At 35.6% G+C, this 18,988-nt stretch overlaps 3 protein-coding genes across 4 annotated transcripts; 1 reads left to right on the plus strand and 2 right to left on the minus strand.

The window, feature by feature from the left end:
• Positions 1-855: 855 nt before the first annotated feature.
• On the minus strand, positions 856-7,310 carry LOC112576601 (gamma-secretase subunit Aph-1-like). Of its 2 annotated transcripts, none has more exons than XM_025259181.1 (7): positions 7,156-7,310; positions 6,315-6,459; positions 5,664-5,807; positions 3,899-3,993; positions 3,452-3,574; positions 2,997-3,124; positions 856-1,965 (listed from the first exon to the last, which is right to left on the minus strand). In XM_025259181.1, the coding sequence occupies exons 2-7, from the start codon at positions 6,425-6,427 to the stop codon at positions 1,795-1,797; spliced, it is 774 nt and encodes a 257-aa protein (XP_025114966.1). In that variant the 5' UTR covers positions 6,428-6,459; positions 7,156-7,310; the 3' UTR covers positions 856-1,794. The 2 variants fall into 2 exon arrangements, with proteins under 2 accessions (XP_025114966.1, XP_025114964.1); XM_025259179.1 differs by having other exon boundaries at positions 7,152-7,309.
• Positions 7,311-7,458: 148 nt separating this feature from the next.
• Positions 7,459-14,878, plus strand: LOC112576598. Its single transcript, XM_025259176.1, has 5 exons — positions 7,459-7,631; positions 8,311-8,619; positions 8,786-10,685; positions 10,960-11,129; positions 12,092-14,878. The coding sequence occupies exons 1-5, from the start codon at positions 7,606-7,608 to the stop codon at positions 12,219-12,221; spliced, it is 2,535 nt and encodes an 844-aa protein (XP_025114961.1). The 5' UTR covers positions 7,459-7,605; the 3' UTR covers positions 12,222-14,878.
• A 621-nt stretch (positions 14,879-15,499) lies between these two features.
• On the minus strand, positions 15,500-18,679 carry LOC112576602 (BET1 homolog). The gene is made up of 4 exons (XM_025259182.1): positions 18,522-18,679; positions 17,372-17,496; positions 16,671-16,727; positions 15,500-16,420 (listed from the first exon to the last, which is right to left on the minus strand). The coding sequence occupies exons 1-4, from the start codon at positions 18,538-18,540 to the stop codon at positions 16,268-16,270; spliced, it is 354 nt and encodes a 117-aa protein (XP_025114967.1). The 5' UTR covers positions 18,541-18,679; the 3' UTR covers positions 15,500-16,267.
• Positions 18,680-18,988: the final 309 nt, after the last annotated feature.

Genomic DNA, 18,988 nt, shown 5'->3' on the forward strand with positions numbered 1-18,988 from the left:
AGAGAAAGGTAACCCTGATCTCATACCAAGAATGTACATATATGCTAATCACATGTACAGGAGGTGCGTGTCTGAAGGGGAAACTCCAAAGATTAACTGTCTCGATGAGATAAATGTTATAGTGGTCATTGTGATTTTTTCTCTCTCTTTTTTAATCTTCATTATAAAAACTTGAGTTCGTCATCCAGTGGACTTCATGTTGTTATGTTTGGGTATAACAGCATAACAACCTTAACGATGCACTGATGAGACACCTATAGCTACTGATAAATAATAACATTCCTTGTCACTCTCTTTGTGATGGTAATGGCAAGGTGTCATTCAGTTTTGTTGGTAATCAAGAACCTGGGACAAAAAGATGGTCACAATGCATAACATTGCAAGACCCAGGTAACTGCTCAGCATGTTAAATTCTTGGCAAACATTTTGATTTTGGCATAAGGAAATAAATGTTAAAAAATTTTTTAAGCCACACTTATGTTATCTCACAATTTTTCCAGGTTCAACAGCCGGAACTGCCATGATCAATACCATCAACATGCTCATGCTGGAAGTATTGTTTGTAATTTTCTGTAAGAACCTTCCTTTGCCAGCAATATCTGCACCAAAGATCCCCACAACCATTTTTACACAGCCGATTGTATAATCTATTAATAAGGATAATTCACAGCATATAATTTTTTGCGCAATGTGGATGCCTTACAATGTCGTCGTGTACTATATGCTGCATATGCACCTAGACATTTTTTTGAATTATTCATTACAATTGACACATCTTAACTGAGATCCACCATTACAGCCGACAGACACACATTTCATGTACTGGATTAATGTAATTTAACATAGAAAAAATGATTTCTGTTGTTTGTTATCACATGTATTTAATAATAAAACAACATGGACATGAATAAGCAGTTTCTGCATGCACAAAGTCACAGACATAATGATCCACATATACACATAAGCATACATCATCATCATTTCACTTCAATTATAACACAAGAGCCAACAAATCAGACTCCATACAAACTGATGATTTGTTCCATCAAGGAAACAAACACTCCATCCCAAATATTGTACAAAACTCAACGCCCTTGTGTCTAGCTTTGGTTCAAAGGAAGGAAGAATTTATACATCCTTATCAATCAGTCTCAAATGAAACAATAAAATTAAAAAATTATAACTAGCAGTGTTCACTGTTTAGAAGCTCAGAATTAAGCTCAGAAACAGATGACAAAAAGCAAATAAATACTGCTTTTGCCTAGTTTTATTACCAGGTTTATGACATAAAAAGCCTTTATACATACTTACTAGAACATACCAAACTCTATGTTTAATACCTTTCCAGCAACTGGAAAAGAAATGTAATGCTCTGAGATCACAAAATGATGCATGTTCATTTTTCAAATGTTAACTTTGTTCACCTTCTGCTTTATTATGTTCTTGCATGAGAGGAGACAATCCGATGAAGGCCATAAGGATAAAATTTGGTGAATAAAATATTTAGTTTTTAAAAAATTGGAATGATTACTTTGTTGTTCTGATTGAACACACTTTTGTTTTTTACTTTCCAAACAGATTTTAGAAAATCATTCACAAAATGTCACCATCATGGTCTTTACATTGAAAGGCTCAGAATTTTAACAATGTAATTATCATTCACTTGAGAATTTTCAAGCCATTCTGCTATCATGAACCTGTATCAAGTCGGATTCTTCCTTCTGCAGAAAATACCAGCAACCTACTTTTCAAGTATTGTATACAGCTGATGGTTTCAGGCCAATTTTTCTGTTATCAATCAATCTCATAACGGCCTTTGCGGCAAATAAAAGCTGCTCGTATGTTGTAGAGAGATCCACCCGCAACAAAGAAACTGATGACAGCAGTAATAAGCATGACAATGTACGCTGGAATAAGTGATGCAAGATATGAAGTCTCCGACGTTGTTCCTTGATTCAATAATGACTGAAAAGAAAAAGACATCGTTATGTTACACATTTAAAATTCTGGAAGATGGCATTGTCCAAGCAAAATCAGAAAATAGATGCATCCAACATTATCTCAAATCCATGATTTTTTAAAGATCACCCTGAATGGTTTGCGTTTTCTGCAAATATCGGTTGATATAGGCGATATAAATCTAACCTGTTGCAGCTCTACGCTCCACTGGAGGTGATTAGGAACAAGAAAAAGAAACCTAACCTGTAAATTTCAGCCTCCAAAACCCATCCGTTAATTATTCATTAAGATTCACACCTGCAATCAACAAGCGCCACTAACAGTGTATAATGTCACATAAGTGCACCATTCATGTTGCCAGCAATCAACACCAAACAGTGGGAGATAGAGAGAATGAGCGACAGTGCAGATTATTTAGTTGATGGAACTCTGTGTTTCTCATGGTTCTGAAAAACTGCTACATTAGCATGAGAAATGGACTTTCAATATCCGAATAACCTGAACTGTCGCTCTGTTTGGTGTTAACGACTGGCAATGTTGTGAAAAGTGTACCAACCTGATATAGTACGTAAGTACACTGTTAGCACCACACACTGATCACAGGTGTGAATTGCATAATTTGCTTGCAAATAATTAATTAACAGATCGGTTTTTGAGGCTGAAATATACAGGTTAGGTTTATATCTGCTATACTTACTGATATCTTCAAAAAGCACAAACCATTCAGATTGGTCTTTAAAGCCAGGTGTTTTTATTATGCTTATTTGTAATAAACAGCTGGTGACATAGTTTATGAACTAGAAAAGTCTCCTGGCAAAACTACAACAAAGGTGAGCTGTGATTTTTATTTTAACCAGTTCGTCCTTCTACGAATAGGGAGAACTAAACATTTTCCATTTAATCAGTATCAGTTTTCTTACGGAAACATAAGGTGAGACTGGATTTCAAGTATTCATTAAAAAAAAAAAAAAAAAAAATGACCAAAAGAGAGAAGACTATAACTTTCACTAAAGAAAACAGTTTATGAAGAACATTACCAGGCAGGAAACCAACATGTGGGTACCAAACACGTATGCCACCATCCAGTAGCTTCCCTTGTCCAGCCCATTGAAGAAAATCACACCCCAGAATGTGTGCAGCAGAATAAAGCACATCGTAAGGAAAGCTGCAAAGATAACTGCTGTTTTTATTATTTATTTTATTAATGTGTCTTAATTCTGTGTCTGTTACAAATATTATAGCCACCTACTTGTAAATTCTATTTTACGTATGTAGCCAATTGGTGGAGGTTATGGTGGGATGTAAGGGGTGTTAAAAAGAAATATGCATTCTGATATTATTTAATGGAAGGAGTGGATGCATTTGAAATTAAACATGATCCACTGTACATCATGAATACTGTGCACACCATTAACTGATCTCTCATTCTTTTCTATCAGTATCCCCACCCTCTTGACAAAAAAATAAAAAATAAAAAAGGTTAAGTACATGCCTGATGCCAGAAAGAAATACTGTGAATGTTGATAAATTCCAATTGTACCAGGACCAGCCATGTCAGCCAGGACATTCACAATTGAAAATGCACCACTCAAAATCCCAAAACCAAGACCAGATACTGCAATTAATCAAAGAATGAACAAGTTAAACTTTAGCTGATGTAGCTAATGCAGTGTAAAAATACCCTTAGAGTCTTGAATCTTGAAAAATTTTAAGCCCCACAATTTACAGAACATATGATTCTGTTTTCTTTCTCTGAGTCTAGCATCAAATGTGGTATGGTAATCAGCATTATGTAGATGTAAACAAAAGAAAACACACCTATAAGAGCAATAACTATCTTCTTACCACTACTAGAGTTTACTGCAATTGAATCATGTACATGACAAACAACTAGGGTGCACTCACACTGCACTAAACAAACAGAAAAATCAATCCTTACCATAAGCCATTATATGCTTGTTAGATATGTCACGAGGCATCACATTTTCACTTTCGCTGACCTGACTGACTTTCTGCAAGCCATCATCTGCCTTCCTGTAAATGCAGATCGGTAAATGTACTACATACCATCATTCAATCCCTGCCCTGAAATATGAGCCTCTAATACTTCTTGTCTGCATAAGTATCACTGCCCTAGCAGGCATTAAAATTCATTACTTACTATTAAAATGATTATCTTTAGAAAATTAAGTCGTATTCTAAAATTTTGGAGATTTAATTCCATCCTGACATATTGAAATATGGTGACATTTGCTTGTGACCCACAGCTAAATATAATTTATTCTGAATTATTTTTGCTCAAGAACTATCTATTGTTTTAGGGGAAAATAACTGCTGCATTCAAAAGTGGAAAACATTTTTTTTTTAGTTTGAAATTAGATGAAATTTATAAAGCCTTTAAAATTATTTCTTATATGATGAGTTAGGGATTAGAGTTTCCGAGAAGAACATCTCATCTCACTTAATTTTAGAACAATTAAAAAAAAACTATGCAGGAACATTTCTATGATCCTAAGGGGTGTACCAATATCTAAGAAAATACAGGGAAAAAAGCTAAGATGACAAAATATTTTTTATGGTTCTGTCAATATAAGGGCATGTGATGGTCCTGCCTAAAAAAGAAGAAATCTAATTGGCAAAGATCAAGCACCCACAAATTCAAATCCCCAAAAACAAACACAGACTCACCCTAAACATACAGACTTGATTTCAATCCATAAGTATAAAATTATGACATACACAGATATAATGGGGTTTATGAACAGAGGTGCAAAATTTTGGATAAGATATTATCAAAGTATTTTGTATGATGATAATACCAAAGAAATTGAAGATACAGATTAAATGAACCGACACACAGATTTTTCTTCTTATTATTATTTTAATTTGACATCTTCGTTTCTTCCTACCGGTCTCCACCACCAGTCTTTAAAGTAAACTTACCAGCCTATTAGTTTTTGCTTCCGTCTCACTCCACTCTTCTTTTTCTGATTTTTTTTTTTTTACTTTCAATGAGCTTTGACTTTTACAGGTATCTCAGCTGCTGGTATATTTATTTATTTTTTGCATTGTATAATTGTAGAGATTGTCTGCTGTCTTTTATGTTGCTCTCACAAAAACATTAGTAAATTTTATTTCACAAACTCATTTATTAAGGCTTTCTCGGTTAATCCTGTTCTATAATTTTTTTTTAATTGCATGACCTACTTCACTATGAGAAATGGCAGATGTCTCAAATTTAGCCCTGACTTTTCTTTTTCCTGGAGAGATGTGCTCCATCTCCTTCCCATCCCACACCCCCAACCACCACCAGCAAACCCCCTACCACCTGTCAACTCCCTGAGCCTTCTGTTCCTCAGCCTTTGATCTTGTCTGAAGTGAGGGTGGTGGGATAAGAACACCAACGTTTGGCTAGTAAAACAGACCCTTTAGAATTCCCCTTGTTTTTTTTGTTTTGTTTTTTTTTGGGGGGGGGGGAGGGATTAAAAAAAATTCTGGGCAGATTTGAAAATTTGTTAACAATGGTGGAGAGTCCTACTATAAAAATTTAAGACACTGAAATATGTCAAGGTATCATAAACTGTAAAATGTTTACTGTATGCCTGATCATGCAAAGTTAAAATATAACTATTTATTTATTCATTATAAGACTATTTTTTTAACTTGGAATAAATGTTACTAATGGTAAATCTTCCACAACTTACCTTAGGAGTTTGTAAAAAAGGAACCTGAAGACTTCTTGAAAAACGACAGAGAAAACCAAGCCAAAAGCAAGTTCTTCTCTAAGAGGTACAACTGCATACCATAATATTGAAGACAACAGAAGTGACAGCAGCCAGAAGAATCCACTGGAATATATCAAGGTGCATGTATTTTCAAAGCAGTCAAGAATAAGAGAAAAATAATACTGGCTTTAACATTAAATCCTTAACATACTGCAGAACCAGCTTTAAATAAACATTAAATCTATAAACAAATTGTTAGTTCATGCTCATCTGTTGATAACCAAATGAACACCAAAAAACCCCCAAAACACTGGCCAACACCATTTCTTTCAGATAATGCACAATGGGTCATTGTCTAAATTATTTTTTTAACTAATATTTGCAGATTTCAGTTAGCATAAATACAATAGTTGAATACCAACATAGTATTTTACTGATATACTAATATTTTTAAGAATGGAAGACTGATCTTGCAGAAAACAGCACTTCTTTTAAAAAAAAAAAACTGTAATGCATTAGATTCATGTGCATGTGTGCCTATGTACAGGAGTGATTGTGTGTGTGTTGGCGAGTGGGTGTGTAAGTGAGACCAAGAGAGAAGACATGATCAACATGGTCAAAGCAACCCACCTGGCAATCAGAACAATGACACGTAATGGATCTCTAGCAATGGTAAACAAGAACATGGCAAAAGCTGGTCCAAAGGAAATGAAGGTGCAGCCAAAAAATTCCATGACAGTCATTTTGACGTTTTAGTTAAGTTAGCCTTTTATGTCTAGGGAGAAAAAAAGCAGGTATAACTCACTGAACTGAAGTTTCTATCTGAAAGGAAGCACTAGATACAGATAACGGCATATATATAGATCTACATGCACATTCTAATATCACTAAATGTGAAGTTGTGAATGACTAATGTCTGCAGTCATTAACAGGTACTACATCTGAAACTGCAGAATTATTTATTCACACTCCTTAGACATTTGCTTAACACTAGTCATGTCAGTATGCTAAGGTAAACTTTTTCATTTTAAATTATTGTGCACATATCTACCAGTTTTTATTTAACAGTAATAAGCAACTACTCATCAATGCTACTTTTGGATCGAGTTTGTAACTTTTGGATCGAGTTTGGGCAACACGCATCATAAAATAAGAAAATTTAGCTATTAAAAAAAAATACAAAAATGTGTTTTGGTCACATAGCAAATGTCAAGGAACCAACCCTGTACTATATGACAAATGCCAATCCCAAATGCTTCTATAAAGCTTTGCTGTTGTTAACAGCTGATTTAGCTAATTCGACGAGCTAAGTTCCTTGGAAATTCAAGGATCTTAGAAATGTCTTATCACACTGGTCATTAAGAAAGACATACATGTTATAGCGAAACTGGAATGAGTACAAAAATACGGCGATTATTTTTAGAAACATTGCCGTAATAATACTAATAATATGCATATTTCACTCACTCACAAACAAAATTTGTTGAGATTCTTAGTTTTAGATTTGTCTAAGTTAAGATTTTAAGACGAATAGCACAGCACATTAACATAAATTTCGTGTAATCAGCAGTGAAGAGATAAATTTGCTTCCGTGAACAATCAACAGCTTTTCCTGTTTTCCTGCGACCGGAAGTGAGGCGTAGCTGGCCAAACCAAGTACACTCTTTGATGACGTATAAAAATGACTTAAAGTCACTTGCATTCCAATTATGTACAAAAAAGTACGCGCTTTACATATTTTGGATGTATTTCATTATAAAATCTTGGAAAGCTATGGTTAAAACTATGAGGATTTGACTGTGACGTTTCAAAATATGCGTATGCCAAAAATCTAGCAACACAAGCAGCTAGTGAGTCAGTTCTGAAAGTTCAACAATGCTGAGACGTTGATAAAATTTTTTTCTTACTAACAGGCAATGCCATGATTGTATCTGGATTCACACAAAGGTACAAATTATACTATATTGTTGTGTTTCACTGTTGAAAAACCCTCTGAAGATTCTGTAAACTTTTAAGAGATATTATTGTTTTCGTTTCTTAAAGTCATTTCAAGAATAGAACCCGGCATCATAGATTTACGTTTTTGTGTGACCCCACCCCTTTTTGTTTCAAATTCTTTGATAAGAATGGGAATGTGTTATTAAAAGCTTTTTAAGTTTTAACCATCAGTATATATTTTCTCTTTTTTTTTTTTCAAGAAATGTGAGAAACAACAATTAATAATTGTTAGTCTTCTGCATTACGAAAATCCCAAGGTTTTTGGTGATTGTAACTCGAGCAGTGAAAACAGCATAGGAATTCATAAAATCTTACATGCTTTATTTACGTCAGTCTGGGGGGAAACGTTCATGTATCTCCCAAATGAACCTCACAGTTTATCATTCCCCCTACTCCAGTCTCTCTCTCACATACACATTCACTCACTTTCGTGTATCCCTAAGTATAGATGTTATTCTACAGAAACTGGAAGTTTTTTTTTTTACTGCTTATTCTAAATAGTTGTGGCTTATTTTTCTATTTCAATAACAGGTGTTAAATGTTAAAATTGTTAAAAGTTTACATATATGTTTATGGAGAGGACTATATTTTCTGCTCTTTCTAACATTCTACATTTATTTCTATATAGGTTTCATGATCGTGACCTTTCCCATACCAGTGTTCAGGATCATGAACACTGTTTTTCGTGTGTGCGACAGATATGTCGCATTCAGCCTGATAATATTAAAAGCTGTCAGCACATTCAATGCCCTAGAGGATGTGGCCACCACTATCATGCCTGCAAGGAAGCAGAACACAGTCTTCTGTGCCTAGAGGAACGTGTGGCCTGCATTAATCAAGGCAATGGGTGCCCTGTGATTTTAGTGCGGAAAAAAATGCCCCAACATATCCCTGTGTGCCCTGCCAGTGTTGTCACCTGTAATGCTGAGTGGAATAGGTGAGATGACATTATTATAGTAGTCATGAGGGACGTTTGTAAGTTTTACTTATGTTGGCTTTGCTCCAAAAAGGTAAATTGTTTAATGAAAAAGGAAAATAATGAGTGAAGAATTAACGAATATATTTCATGCAATTATAAATATTTACTTTTTTCTGGATTTCAGACTTCCTTTATACACAATGGAGCAAGGTAAAGACACTATCCCAACTTTGCCAGAAGCTAAAACCTATGTTGATTGTGGTCAGCTGGATGTAGCCTTCGCTTTGCGTGACCAGAGAGTCCTTATTGACATGAGGAATGCACCAAAGCGTACTAAATTTCGCAGCCCCTTCAGCCTCAAACCTCCATTTTCTCAGGATGGTTACCATTCAACACCTTCTTCATCTGCAAGTGTAGATGGAGAAAGAACAAATGATGATTACAACAGACATATTGACCCCCAGACATCGAGTCTTGGGAACAGTATGTATAATCATCTTGTTGATGCATCTAAAGAAGCTGCACACTGTCTTACATCAGCACTGGATATTGTTTCCAGCCACATGGCTCATGGATATGTGGGCCATAACGAGGAACGATCATTATTACAACAGAAGACCTTGGCATCCAGTGTGGATGTTCTTCCAGGGGAAGGTTCTTCTATTAGTGATGGCTCCAGACCTGTAGATGAAGCATATTTTGGTGATACTTGCTTGTCTCAAGGTACTATCGTCGATGTTAAGAATCAGGGACAGCATTATCAAGAGGGCACAGCTTCACACAATGTCAGCTTAGATCAGAAAGTCCAGGACAACCAACAGCTACATCATTTGCTCTGTGTCAACATCAATGTGGAGAGCATCACGAAGTACCAACCCAAACCACCAAATATGTACACTTTTTTATGCAACCAGTCTTTTCGTCGTGACCAATTTGTGCATCACTTTCGTAATGTGCACTGTGAGATTCAAGCAGGCTTGCATGGCTGGATAGAACAACGCTGCCCTCTAGCATATCTTGGCTGCCCATTTTCTTTCCGCCGGTTCCAGCCATCTCCACCAGGTTCAAGCATCTGCCACAGCTGGCTTTTGGAGAGCTTTGGACTTGTCTCTAACTGTCTTAGAGATCAACCACTTCATCAGACTCCAGAACATTTAATTTCTCATTTGACTAGCAGGAAAGATCTAAGCAGCAGAGTAGGACAAAGTCAGGAAAACTTAAGCATAGAAGAAATGGCTGGATCAAGCAGTAGCACTTTAAAAAATTTTGACCCAGCATTTGGTCATGTGGATAATTGCAACTTGCATGACAAAATTGTAAGTATTAGCAATGTGGAGCGTGGCCATGTGGGTAAGCCAGAAAGTTCTTGGAGTGAACCAAGTCTATGGAATTTACATGTCAACATGGAGACAGATAAATCAGATTTTATTACCACCAAACAACACAATGCCTTGCCTGCAGAAAAAGGAAAAACACCGTCTACATCATCAGATACTCATAATGAAGCATGTACTCAGGATTATGTGCAACAAGAGTTGAAGTGTGGTGATCAACTGGTGCCAACCACTAGGCAAACCTCTCTTCCTCACTGTCAGCATGCCATTTTGGAGAGAAATTACCCAGACAGGAAAATACATGTTGCAGGAAGGTCTACCTATAGTCATCTTCCAGCAGTAGATTCTCCTCCTCTTCCAAAAAGGGATGATAATGTGATACAAAGTGGCCATACAGAGATTGTCAAAAGACCACCACCGCTTGATGGAAATGAAAAACTGCTTCGGCCTGTGATATACACTGGATATAGCTGGGATTCTCCTATCAAGGTCGACTATGTCCCTCTTACTGAAGCTGAAGACAGTGGTGTGAGGTTAGGAACTGGCTCTATATCCTTGAATGACCTGCCATCAGAGATTTTGCGCCACATTGCTCGGTTTTTGGACAGCTTTTCGCTCTTTAACCTGTCTCTTGTTTCACGACTCATGCGAGATATCTGCAGTAGTCTTCTGGATGAGCTTGGCATTGTGACTTTGGTATGGGAGCCATATACAGTGGGGCAGAGAGTTTCTTGGCATGTGGTGGGAAAAGTAAGTTGAAACATAAATAACAGATTTGGTGGTGGGGGAAGCAGTAGTTAGAGGTGTTGATATGGGTTATAAAAGTTACAGTGATGATTTAATATCTTCTTCATTTGCCATTAATCTTGCTGCCAGATACCAGAAACTAAAATATAAAAATAAATATTCCAGTAGTTTTAATAAAGTGCAGTAACTAATATTGACTAAGGTTTGAGCTGAATAATGTTTTCCTCAAATGACATGGAGGTTGATCCTAATCTGTTATTATACACTTTTTTTTTAGCGTTGGACATTCAGTACAAGCTTCCATCTAGTTAGGAGTTGGCAATTTAGCAGTCATAATCCCATCAGTCAGCATCTGCTAAAATGCCCTTACAACCAAGACAAGGTGATCAACTCTGAACGCTTTTCCTTAACACCACAGACAGAATTGCCTATGGATCAGCAACTAAAGTAAGTCGAATTATTATAAGAAGAATTGAAAACCATCCTGAGTTTTGAATTAATGATTAAATTTTAAGTAGTGCATTTCACCTGTAAAAGTAAGAATGTTATCACCCAGATGTTATTTTTTTAACACAATTTGTACATATTGATTAATAAAATTTAAAAAAAAATTTGGTTTAATCTGCATACATTACATTCGTACGTAAAGAACTTGACAATTTTAAATCTGTTTACAATCTTTTTCTTAAAGGACTCTTGTGAAAAGAGACATATTATTGTCTGTGTGAACTGGTTTGTGTGTGAGAGAAAAACAACAAATAAGTGACTGTCTTCATTGCAATAAGCTCATATTAATAAGGCAGTTTGTATGCGTATGCAAGTAAGAGAAAGAAAAAAGTGTACATTGGGAAGATGCAAGTTTATTTGGCCTGGCATTGTATAAATAAAAGTGTGTGTGTGTGTGTGCGGACATGCATATGTGCCTGCCTATGCTTTTTGGTGCAAATCCACTGTCTGTCCTAGTCAAATTTTGCAGGATTACTACTTTTGTCTACTGGAAGGTTGTAGTCATTGTTTGGTTTATATCTTTTGCTCCAGACCATCTTTATTTACATGTTATGTTACACTTTTATAAAATGTTATCATTGGCTTATCAAAATCAAATATGAATCACTTTCCCCAACTATCATTTAATTCTACCAATTTTTTTTAAACCTGTTGTTTAATATATAACTGTACAGCTTGCTGCTAATATCATTTAGAGATATTTCATGATAGTTGTTTGGGTCAGCTTATCAAAGTAATTTTTATAGAGTACTCTATATGAAGATTTCATTATATAAAATTATACAAATGCTGTAGATCTTTTCTGTGTCACATTATCCAAATGTTGCTTTGTACAGTGATATAGATTCTGCATAGAATTTTGGGGGGAAAAGCCTAATTTTAACATTTCTTTTTTCATCTAGGGAAGGAAGAGAACAGAATCGCAAGCAAGAAAAGTGGAAAGGTTCCTCCTCTATCTGGTTCACTCCAGTGTTATTTGCTGGGGCAGAGGCTGAGGATGAACCACAAGAAGTGGCTGAAGGAAGTGTCTGAAAGCTGACTTGAAAATTGAAGGGTTAAAGTATTCCTAGTACTTGTTCAAAGAGAAAACAGTGATTTCTTCACTGCATCAGTTTGTTGAAATATTTATGTTATTCATTGCATTATCATTGGTTGCTTTCAGTAATTGTTGGATTTTATAAGTTTGAGGGGTGGATTACTGGCATGCTATTTCTTTTTTTACGTGTTGAAGTTTCTCACCCTTGTTGCAACTGCTGGTGGTGGTGATGGGATTAATTGTGGTGGAAGTTGAATGACTGTACTGATGAATTTGATTTACTTTGGTACTTTTATCATTTGTAAGAGTATGTCCATACTTGATTCTTTTGGCCTGTTGATGGTGTGAGAAAGGAGTGGTAAAAGGTAAAGGTCAGTACATGACCTTTTTCAGATCATTAGGAAATGAAGTGTTTGAGGCCTCTTTTTTCCTTGGGGCCAGCTTTGTGTGAGGATGGTGCCCTTCTCCCTCCCTTACTGCCTTACCTTCCCCAACCCTCTTTGGAGTCAGGTACCCATTACCACCAGCTGGGTCGACTGGGGAAAGTGAGCTGTTCCACATGGGTATTGAATTGGGGGGCCTCTAAGTTTGAATGCCAGCACTCTAACCATTTGGCTATCTGCTGCCTCAGAAAAGTAGTGGACTTGCCTGCAAACATTGCATTGAGTGCTAAGTGTAAATATATTGTCCAGAGTTTGCAGAACACAGCCCTATTCACCACATTTTCATATAGTCATATAGCTTTCCCAAAATTCTGTGGTACAATAATCGAAGAAATTTGTGTATGTGTGTGTGAGAGAGAGAGAGAGAGCAAGGAAGAAGACTAAAGATAATCTGGCATTACTAACCAGTTGGCTAGCCTGCCTCATGACAATTTTCATTATTTAATACTTATTGCATGATTGGTTCAAGCAATTTTCATATAGCAGTATACAGAAACTTACATATTATTTTGTTTTTTTTTTGCTAATGTCAGTAGGATTTGTTTTTAATAGCATTGATAAAAAGAGGTGCAGCATTGTGTAGTGTGTTTTTTTTTTCAAAATCAGCCACTTTTGCTGTTTTACATACAGAAAATTCTTTTTATTGTGCAGTGCAGAATTTATTTTTCAGCCCTCAACTGGATCTGGATAGATTTTTGTCCAAATATTTTAAGGTTTTCTGAGATATATTTGATATAGCAAAAAAAAATTTTTTGTCTCCTATTGTTTTCTTTGGTAACTGGATGGACATTAACAATCATGGGTTGGATTTTGATGTAGGCTGCACGCATGATGGTTACATTTCTAAAATGAAAGTTGAATTGTGACAACCATACCAAAATAGAATGATACCATAATGTGACTGGTCGGTTGACTATAGTGGAGGAATACTGTAAATATTAGCAATTTGTTTCTGGTCTGTGCATCATGACAATCTGTTGTGTTTGTAAATATTTTAAAAAGTGTGAGATGTATCTGACGTATCTGTAGAGTGTGTTGAGTTTTTTTAAAAGTGACTTTCAAGTGGAAAAAATGGTATAATTAAGATTATTGAACTGAAGAAACTCTTCTCAGCTCTGGGTGCATTCTATCTACCACTTTAGCGCAACAAATGGTCACAGTTATAAATAAATTAAAGTTAGTGTTAAAGTGTTCATATGAATTCAAGGTAAAATATTACGTTGCAAATGGTAAACTCAGACATTACATTCCACAGAATGTGGCAATTGTTCCCTTAATGATTATTAATTAAATTCTTTAGTAACATATGACACAAATTGCCATTGCTTGCTTAGGTATTGAAAGAGCTAATGTTAGTAATTATTAACAAATAACATAGTATGCCTAGGTATTGTAGTGCATACCCTGGTATACCACTTTGTAGTTTTGTGCTGTAGACAGTTCAAGTTGTCCATCCTTTTAATTGTACTTATGCATGTCCGTGGTATAGTTGTGTAATCTGATCCTCTATAATTATTTGCCCAGTCTTTCATAGTTATCTTCGTGTACTTAATGGATTTTGCCTTATAAGAACTGCCATGTTCATTGCACTTAAAGGTCTTTCATACTGAATGCAAGAAACAAGTAGTAAAAGCAGGTGCTTCCTTCACAGATGTTTTGTGTTAAATGAATGTATGCAGTAGAGAACACAATTAAATAACAATTGTTATTTAGAGTTATTGATATTTAAAGATTATTGGTTCACTTGTAGGGTTTTCTCAGAGTTTGAATGTAAGTCTTTCTTTTGCATTGGTCAGCAGCATTGGTGGCTTTTGTTTGAGCCCCCTTCCCCTTTTTTTCCTACCAATCCCCCTGGCTGCCTTTGGCATGGCTTGGTGCCATTATATTTAAACAAATGCATTTTGTTTGAGAATTATGTGAAATTAGAAACCTTCGCCTTTAAGCTGGTTAATTAATTGCCAAGTCTCAGAAATGTTTTATTTAGAAAATGTGCTTATTAAGAAAACCACAAAAATCATGTCTTTTGATTTAAAAAAAAGGACCAGATGTGATGCCATTTCTTTATTTTACACAGACCTGTTGACCTGTGTGGGAAACAGAATTTACAGGAAATATCAGCAAGACCCCCAAAATTTAATTTAATATGATCTCATACTCTGGTTGTGGATTTTGTTAGATGGTACAAAATACACAAATACTCCATTGTCAAATGATGATGTGAAAATTTATGTCGATTGGATGTGACAGTGACAGCATATCAATATCTCCCTTATTCTGTAACTTTAGTTTATTGCTGTTTTTGTTTGTACCAAGATTTGACGCTGACAGGTAAAAAGCCTATTTCTCATCCCTCTTTGCTTTTAACATTTTAATTATGTTAAAAAACAAGGACAAAATTATGGTTCACATTTAGAAATTGTGCAGCAAATACCTTGACATTGCAGGGACCAAAAGTCTGTTCTTGGAGATACGAGAATCAAATCAAACTTTATTGTCTACAAGATTTTTTCTTTTGTTCACAATCACTACACACATACAAAACATAATGCAAGCATATCTATGTACACACACATAACATTCAACACATGCACAACTACACCCTCTCATACATACACATGAACCTCCTAAGAAGGATGCCAAGTAATATGGTAGGTCTACGAGTCCTTGAGCTTTTTATTTAGGATAAGTGATTGCTGCTGGCACGAAGGACCTATGGCAGGCAGGTTTTTGCGAACATGGCACTTTGTAGCGCCTGCCCAATGGCAACAGCTGTGCAGATGATTCCAAGCAAAAGACAGCTCATATATGAATGAAATACAAAACTTCTCTCATGAGTGCAACAATCCATTTATTTATGCAGCATATATACAATTTTTCATGTTAGTGACAAAGATTGGAAAGAAGTACAACAAACTTTTCTGATGAAGTACAACATGTATGACTAGTATTCAGGAAGATGCGAATCTAGTTAATGTCCATTTTTTTCTGGTAATTTGTAAAGATCCAGTGTATAATGAGTGGCATAATACAGATCCAGAAGAGAATAACAAACTCCTCAGCTCCCCATTACCCAAAGAGAAATACTCATAGCCTTTCCACCCTTGGCCCCTGCAACCTTTGTCTCAATAGAGACACCAAAGAACTGATTTTAAAAATGTTTCACATGTAACTATTTTAATAAAAGAATAACCCTGTTCCTTGGTAAATGAATACTTATTCCAGAATCCTCACTTCGCAAAATAAAATGAAAACACAATCTTTTCTTTCAATGTAATCTTCGACAATCAAAACATGCTTTTGGAAAATACTTTGCTTTATATAACTTAAGCACAGCTTAAAGGTTTCTTGCATTCACTATTTTGTGCACTGTCCCAACATTCCACTCTTGAGCACACACACACACACAGACAGGCATACTTTATACCAGTATGCACAAAACAAGCTTACAGCAAAGGCATAGTGGTACATGAGTGTACCTTCTTCACATGCAATGTCTGTATCTTGACGGTTTCAGTCACTAAAAGATACAGGAGACCCCAAAACCAAAACACAATCCATCAGATGACACATTCAAGATGTCCCTTAGCTCTTCCTATTTGTTAAAAACGCACTATAAGCCAACAGACAAAAAAGACAAAAAAAGTAAACAAAAGAAGGTATATCCATAATTTATAGTGACCAGCTTGTGTGAGTCGTTTCAATCGCCCCATGGTAGCTTCCAGGAAGTTACCAGACTTGTCAAAATCTTCATCCTAAGAGACACATTATTAGGTAAGGGAATTTTTCTGGAAGGAATTTTAGGTGCTTGTGGATTTTGACTAAAGGTTCACTGAGCACACAAAGAAGAAACTAATATGCAGACAGTACCATCATGGAAGTTGTGCAAAAAAAGTATAGTAAGTTGTAAATGCAATAATACATATTATTAATTATGATCAGTTTAAAATTTAATGCTTCTTTTTTAATGTTTCTTACTGCTTTTTTTTAAGGTACATTACATACCATTCCTTTAAGCATCTTATTCTGGTGTCTTACTTCATTACCCATGTCAATTGTCAACTGCAGACAAAAAGAACAGTACAGGTATTACACTTTTCCTCATATATCATTTCTTTCATTTTTATATGGTCATCATACCACTTAAAAATATCTTCACTGATGTAAAAAAAGTTTGTCCTGCTCCTTCTGAAGCAAAGCATCAGGCAAACTCCATTATCAAATCCAGCCTAGTTCAAGTCTCTTATCATATAAATAAAGCAGATGATTCTGTCTTTTTGTATGATCATGTATAAAACCGACACAAATCCACAATATTTGTTTGAACCTCACCAAATTTGCCAGGAATATTCCTGTCACCTGTAGCTCGATTTTAAACTATCGTTGGTGTATCCTGTGCCTGAGGATTTTTTTTTTTGGTTATAAGATACTATAAGTGGCTCTAAATAAAAATACTGTGCAAAAGAAATTTTGAAATACAAAATACTAAGCTTTTGGACAACTTAGCAATTTGAGACAGTATTTTGTGTGACATCAAAAACAGAGACAAAGACAGACCAAAAGAGTGAGTCAGCACCTGGCACCACCACAATCTTTACCTACTCCTTCACTCCAGATTTGATTTAATTTTAGTTTGCGCTATTACTATGCTTTGTTTATTCCTCTTGTAAACAACAACAAAATATGGAGCTATTGAGGTAACTCACTGATTTCAGGACTTTAACCTTGCCGGACAAGGCATTTTCCAGTTGTGTATTTTCCTCTTCAAGCATTGCTGCTGTTGGTTGATAGGACATTTGACCATGGTTCTCTGGTCCATAGCCACTATTTGCTGCCATTAGAACAAATGAGGAAAGCATTTTTTTTTACTTTTAATATCAGAATATAGCACTGTGTGGCATAAAGGATCAATAAGAATTTACCATTTCATAGTAGATTAACAAAGGGTAGCCCAGTTATACAAACTTTTCTAGTAGTTTAACAATTAACCCTTATTGCTTATATTTAGGAAAAATACTAAATTTGTTATTGAACACACTGATAATAATGCATTAGTCCACTTTTTTATGCCATTTTTCATTGTTTCATTTGTGCATGTCACTTACCGAATAAAAAAATACTTAACATATATTACAATATACAGGGAGGGTGTGGTAGAATGGTTACAAAAATATCTTATTCTGAAAAAGAAATTGTTATGATGTATTTAAATTTTCATAAGCTGCAGATTTTTTCACGCTGTCAGATGGCAAAGACTTGTTCATTTAACTTTATCAAAGGACATGATTGTTAGAGTGCTGAACTTCTGCGTCGTAATATCCCTGTCAAGAAATTGATAGTACAATTCTTTTAAAAATCTTTTAAAATGGAATCGCGTTACAAATTCAGAATTATGAGAAATTTTAACAACACAAATTGGATATACTAATTCAGGGCTTCTGCTAAGGCTAAATTCTTTGGGGTCCCAGGGACCCCTTCTTCAGATTTTTAAGGGGTCCCTGTTCTTCGCCCATATTTGAATGGGACCCCATTGACGAAAATTGAAGGGTCCTCCGAACTTTGAATGCGTACTGTACGCAATTTTTTGCGTAAGCAGAAGCCCTGCTAATTATAATAACGTAATTACTTGGTTAAAAGGTCAAAGTGGTCCCAAAATTCTTGAATCCATAGTTTTATGATGCTGACGCTATACAGCATCAAATACATGGTGATTGAAAACGATAGCTGCAAAGTGACACATAGCAACTTTCTGTTCCTCGATTACAACACGAACTTGTATAACACATCCGTGATTAAACATTAAAGGAGTGGAAATTGAATAACATTTAAGTTCAGTTGCACATAAAACACACTTACTCATATTTGATCGCCTCATCCCTGGTGTCTAACAGAAGTCATAGAAGTAATGTGTTTGGAAATGCTATGAAATATGCTCAAATTTTGTTACGAACGACACGCCAGCTCATCGCCCGAGTTTGTTTTCCGACAAACGTCATCAAAACATGTGTAGCTACTGACGCGACTCCTAGCGGCACACCATGCGAGTACCGTCCCCTGAGTTCCCTAGACTTGTGTGGGAAGAGGGTTGAGAGAACGAAAACGAAACTTTTAAGCAGTGAATATTATCTATAATAAGAAAAGTTCATGCATGAACACCCACATGTCGCATTGTTGCTTGTTTATTAGCAATCAATTGCTGGTTTAGAGGTTTTTGTGTGTGTGTTGTTTTTGTTTGTTTGTTTTTTTTTTTTTGGGGGGGGGGGGGGAAGGGATAAAACCGCGTAAATAAACACTACATGCTCACTTACAAAGGTTATTTCCCT

This window comes from Pomacea canaliculata, linkage group LG12, assembly GCF_003073045.1.
Source record: "Pomacea canaliculata isolate SZHN2017 linkage group LG12, ASM307304v1, whole genome shotgun sequence".
Lineage (NCBI taxonomy): Eukaryota > Metazoa > Mollusca > Gastropoda > Architaenioglossa > Ampullariidae > Pomacea > Pomacea canaliculata.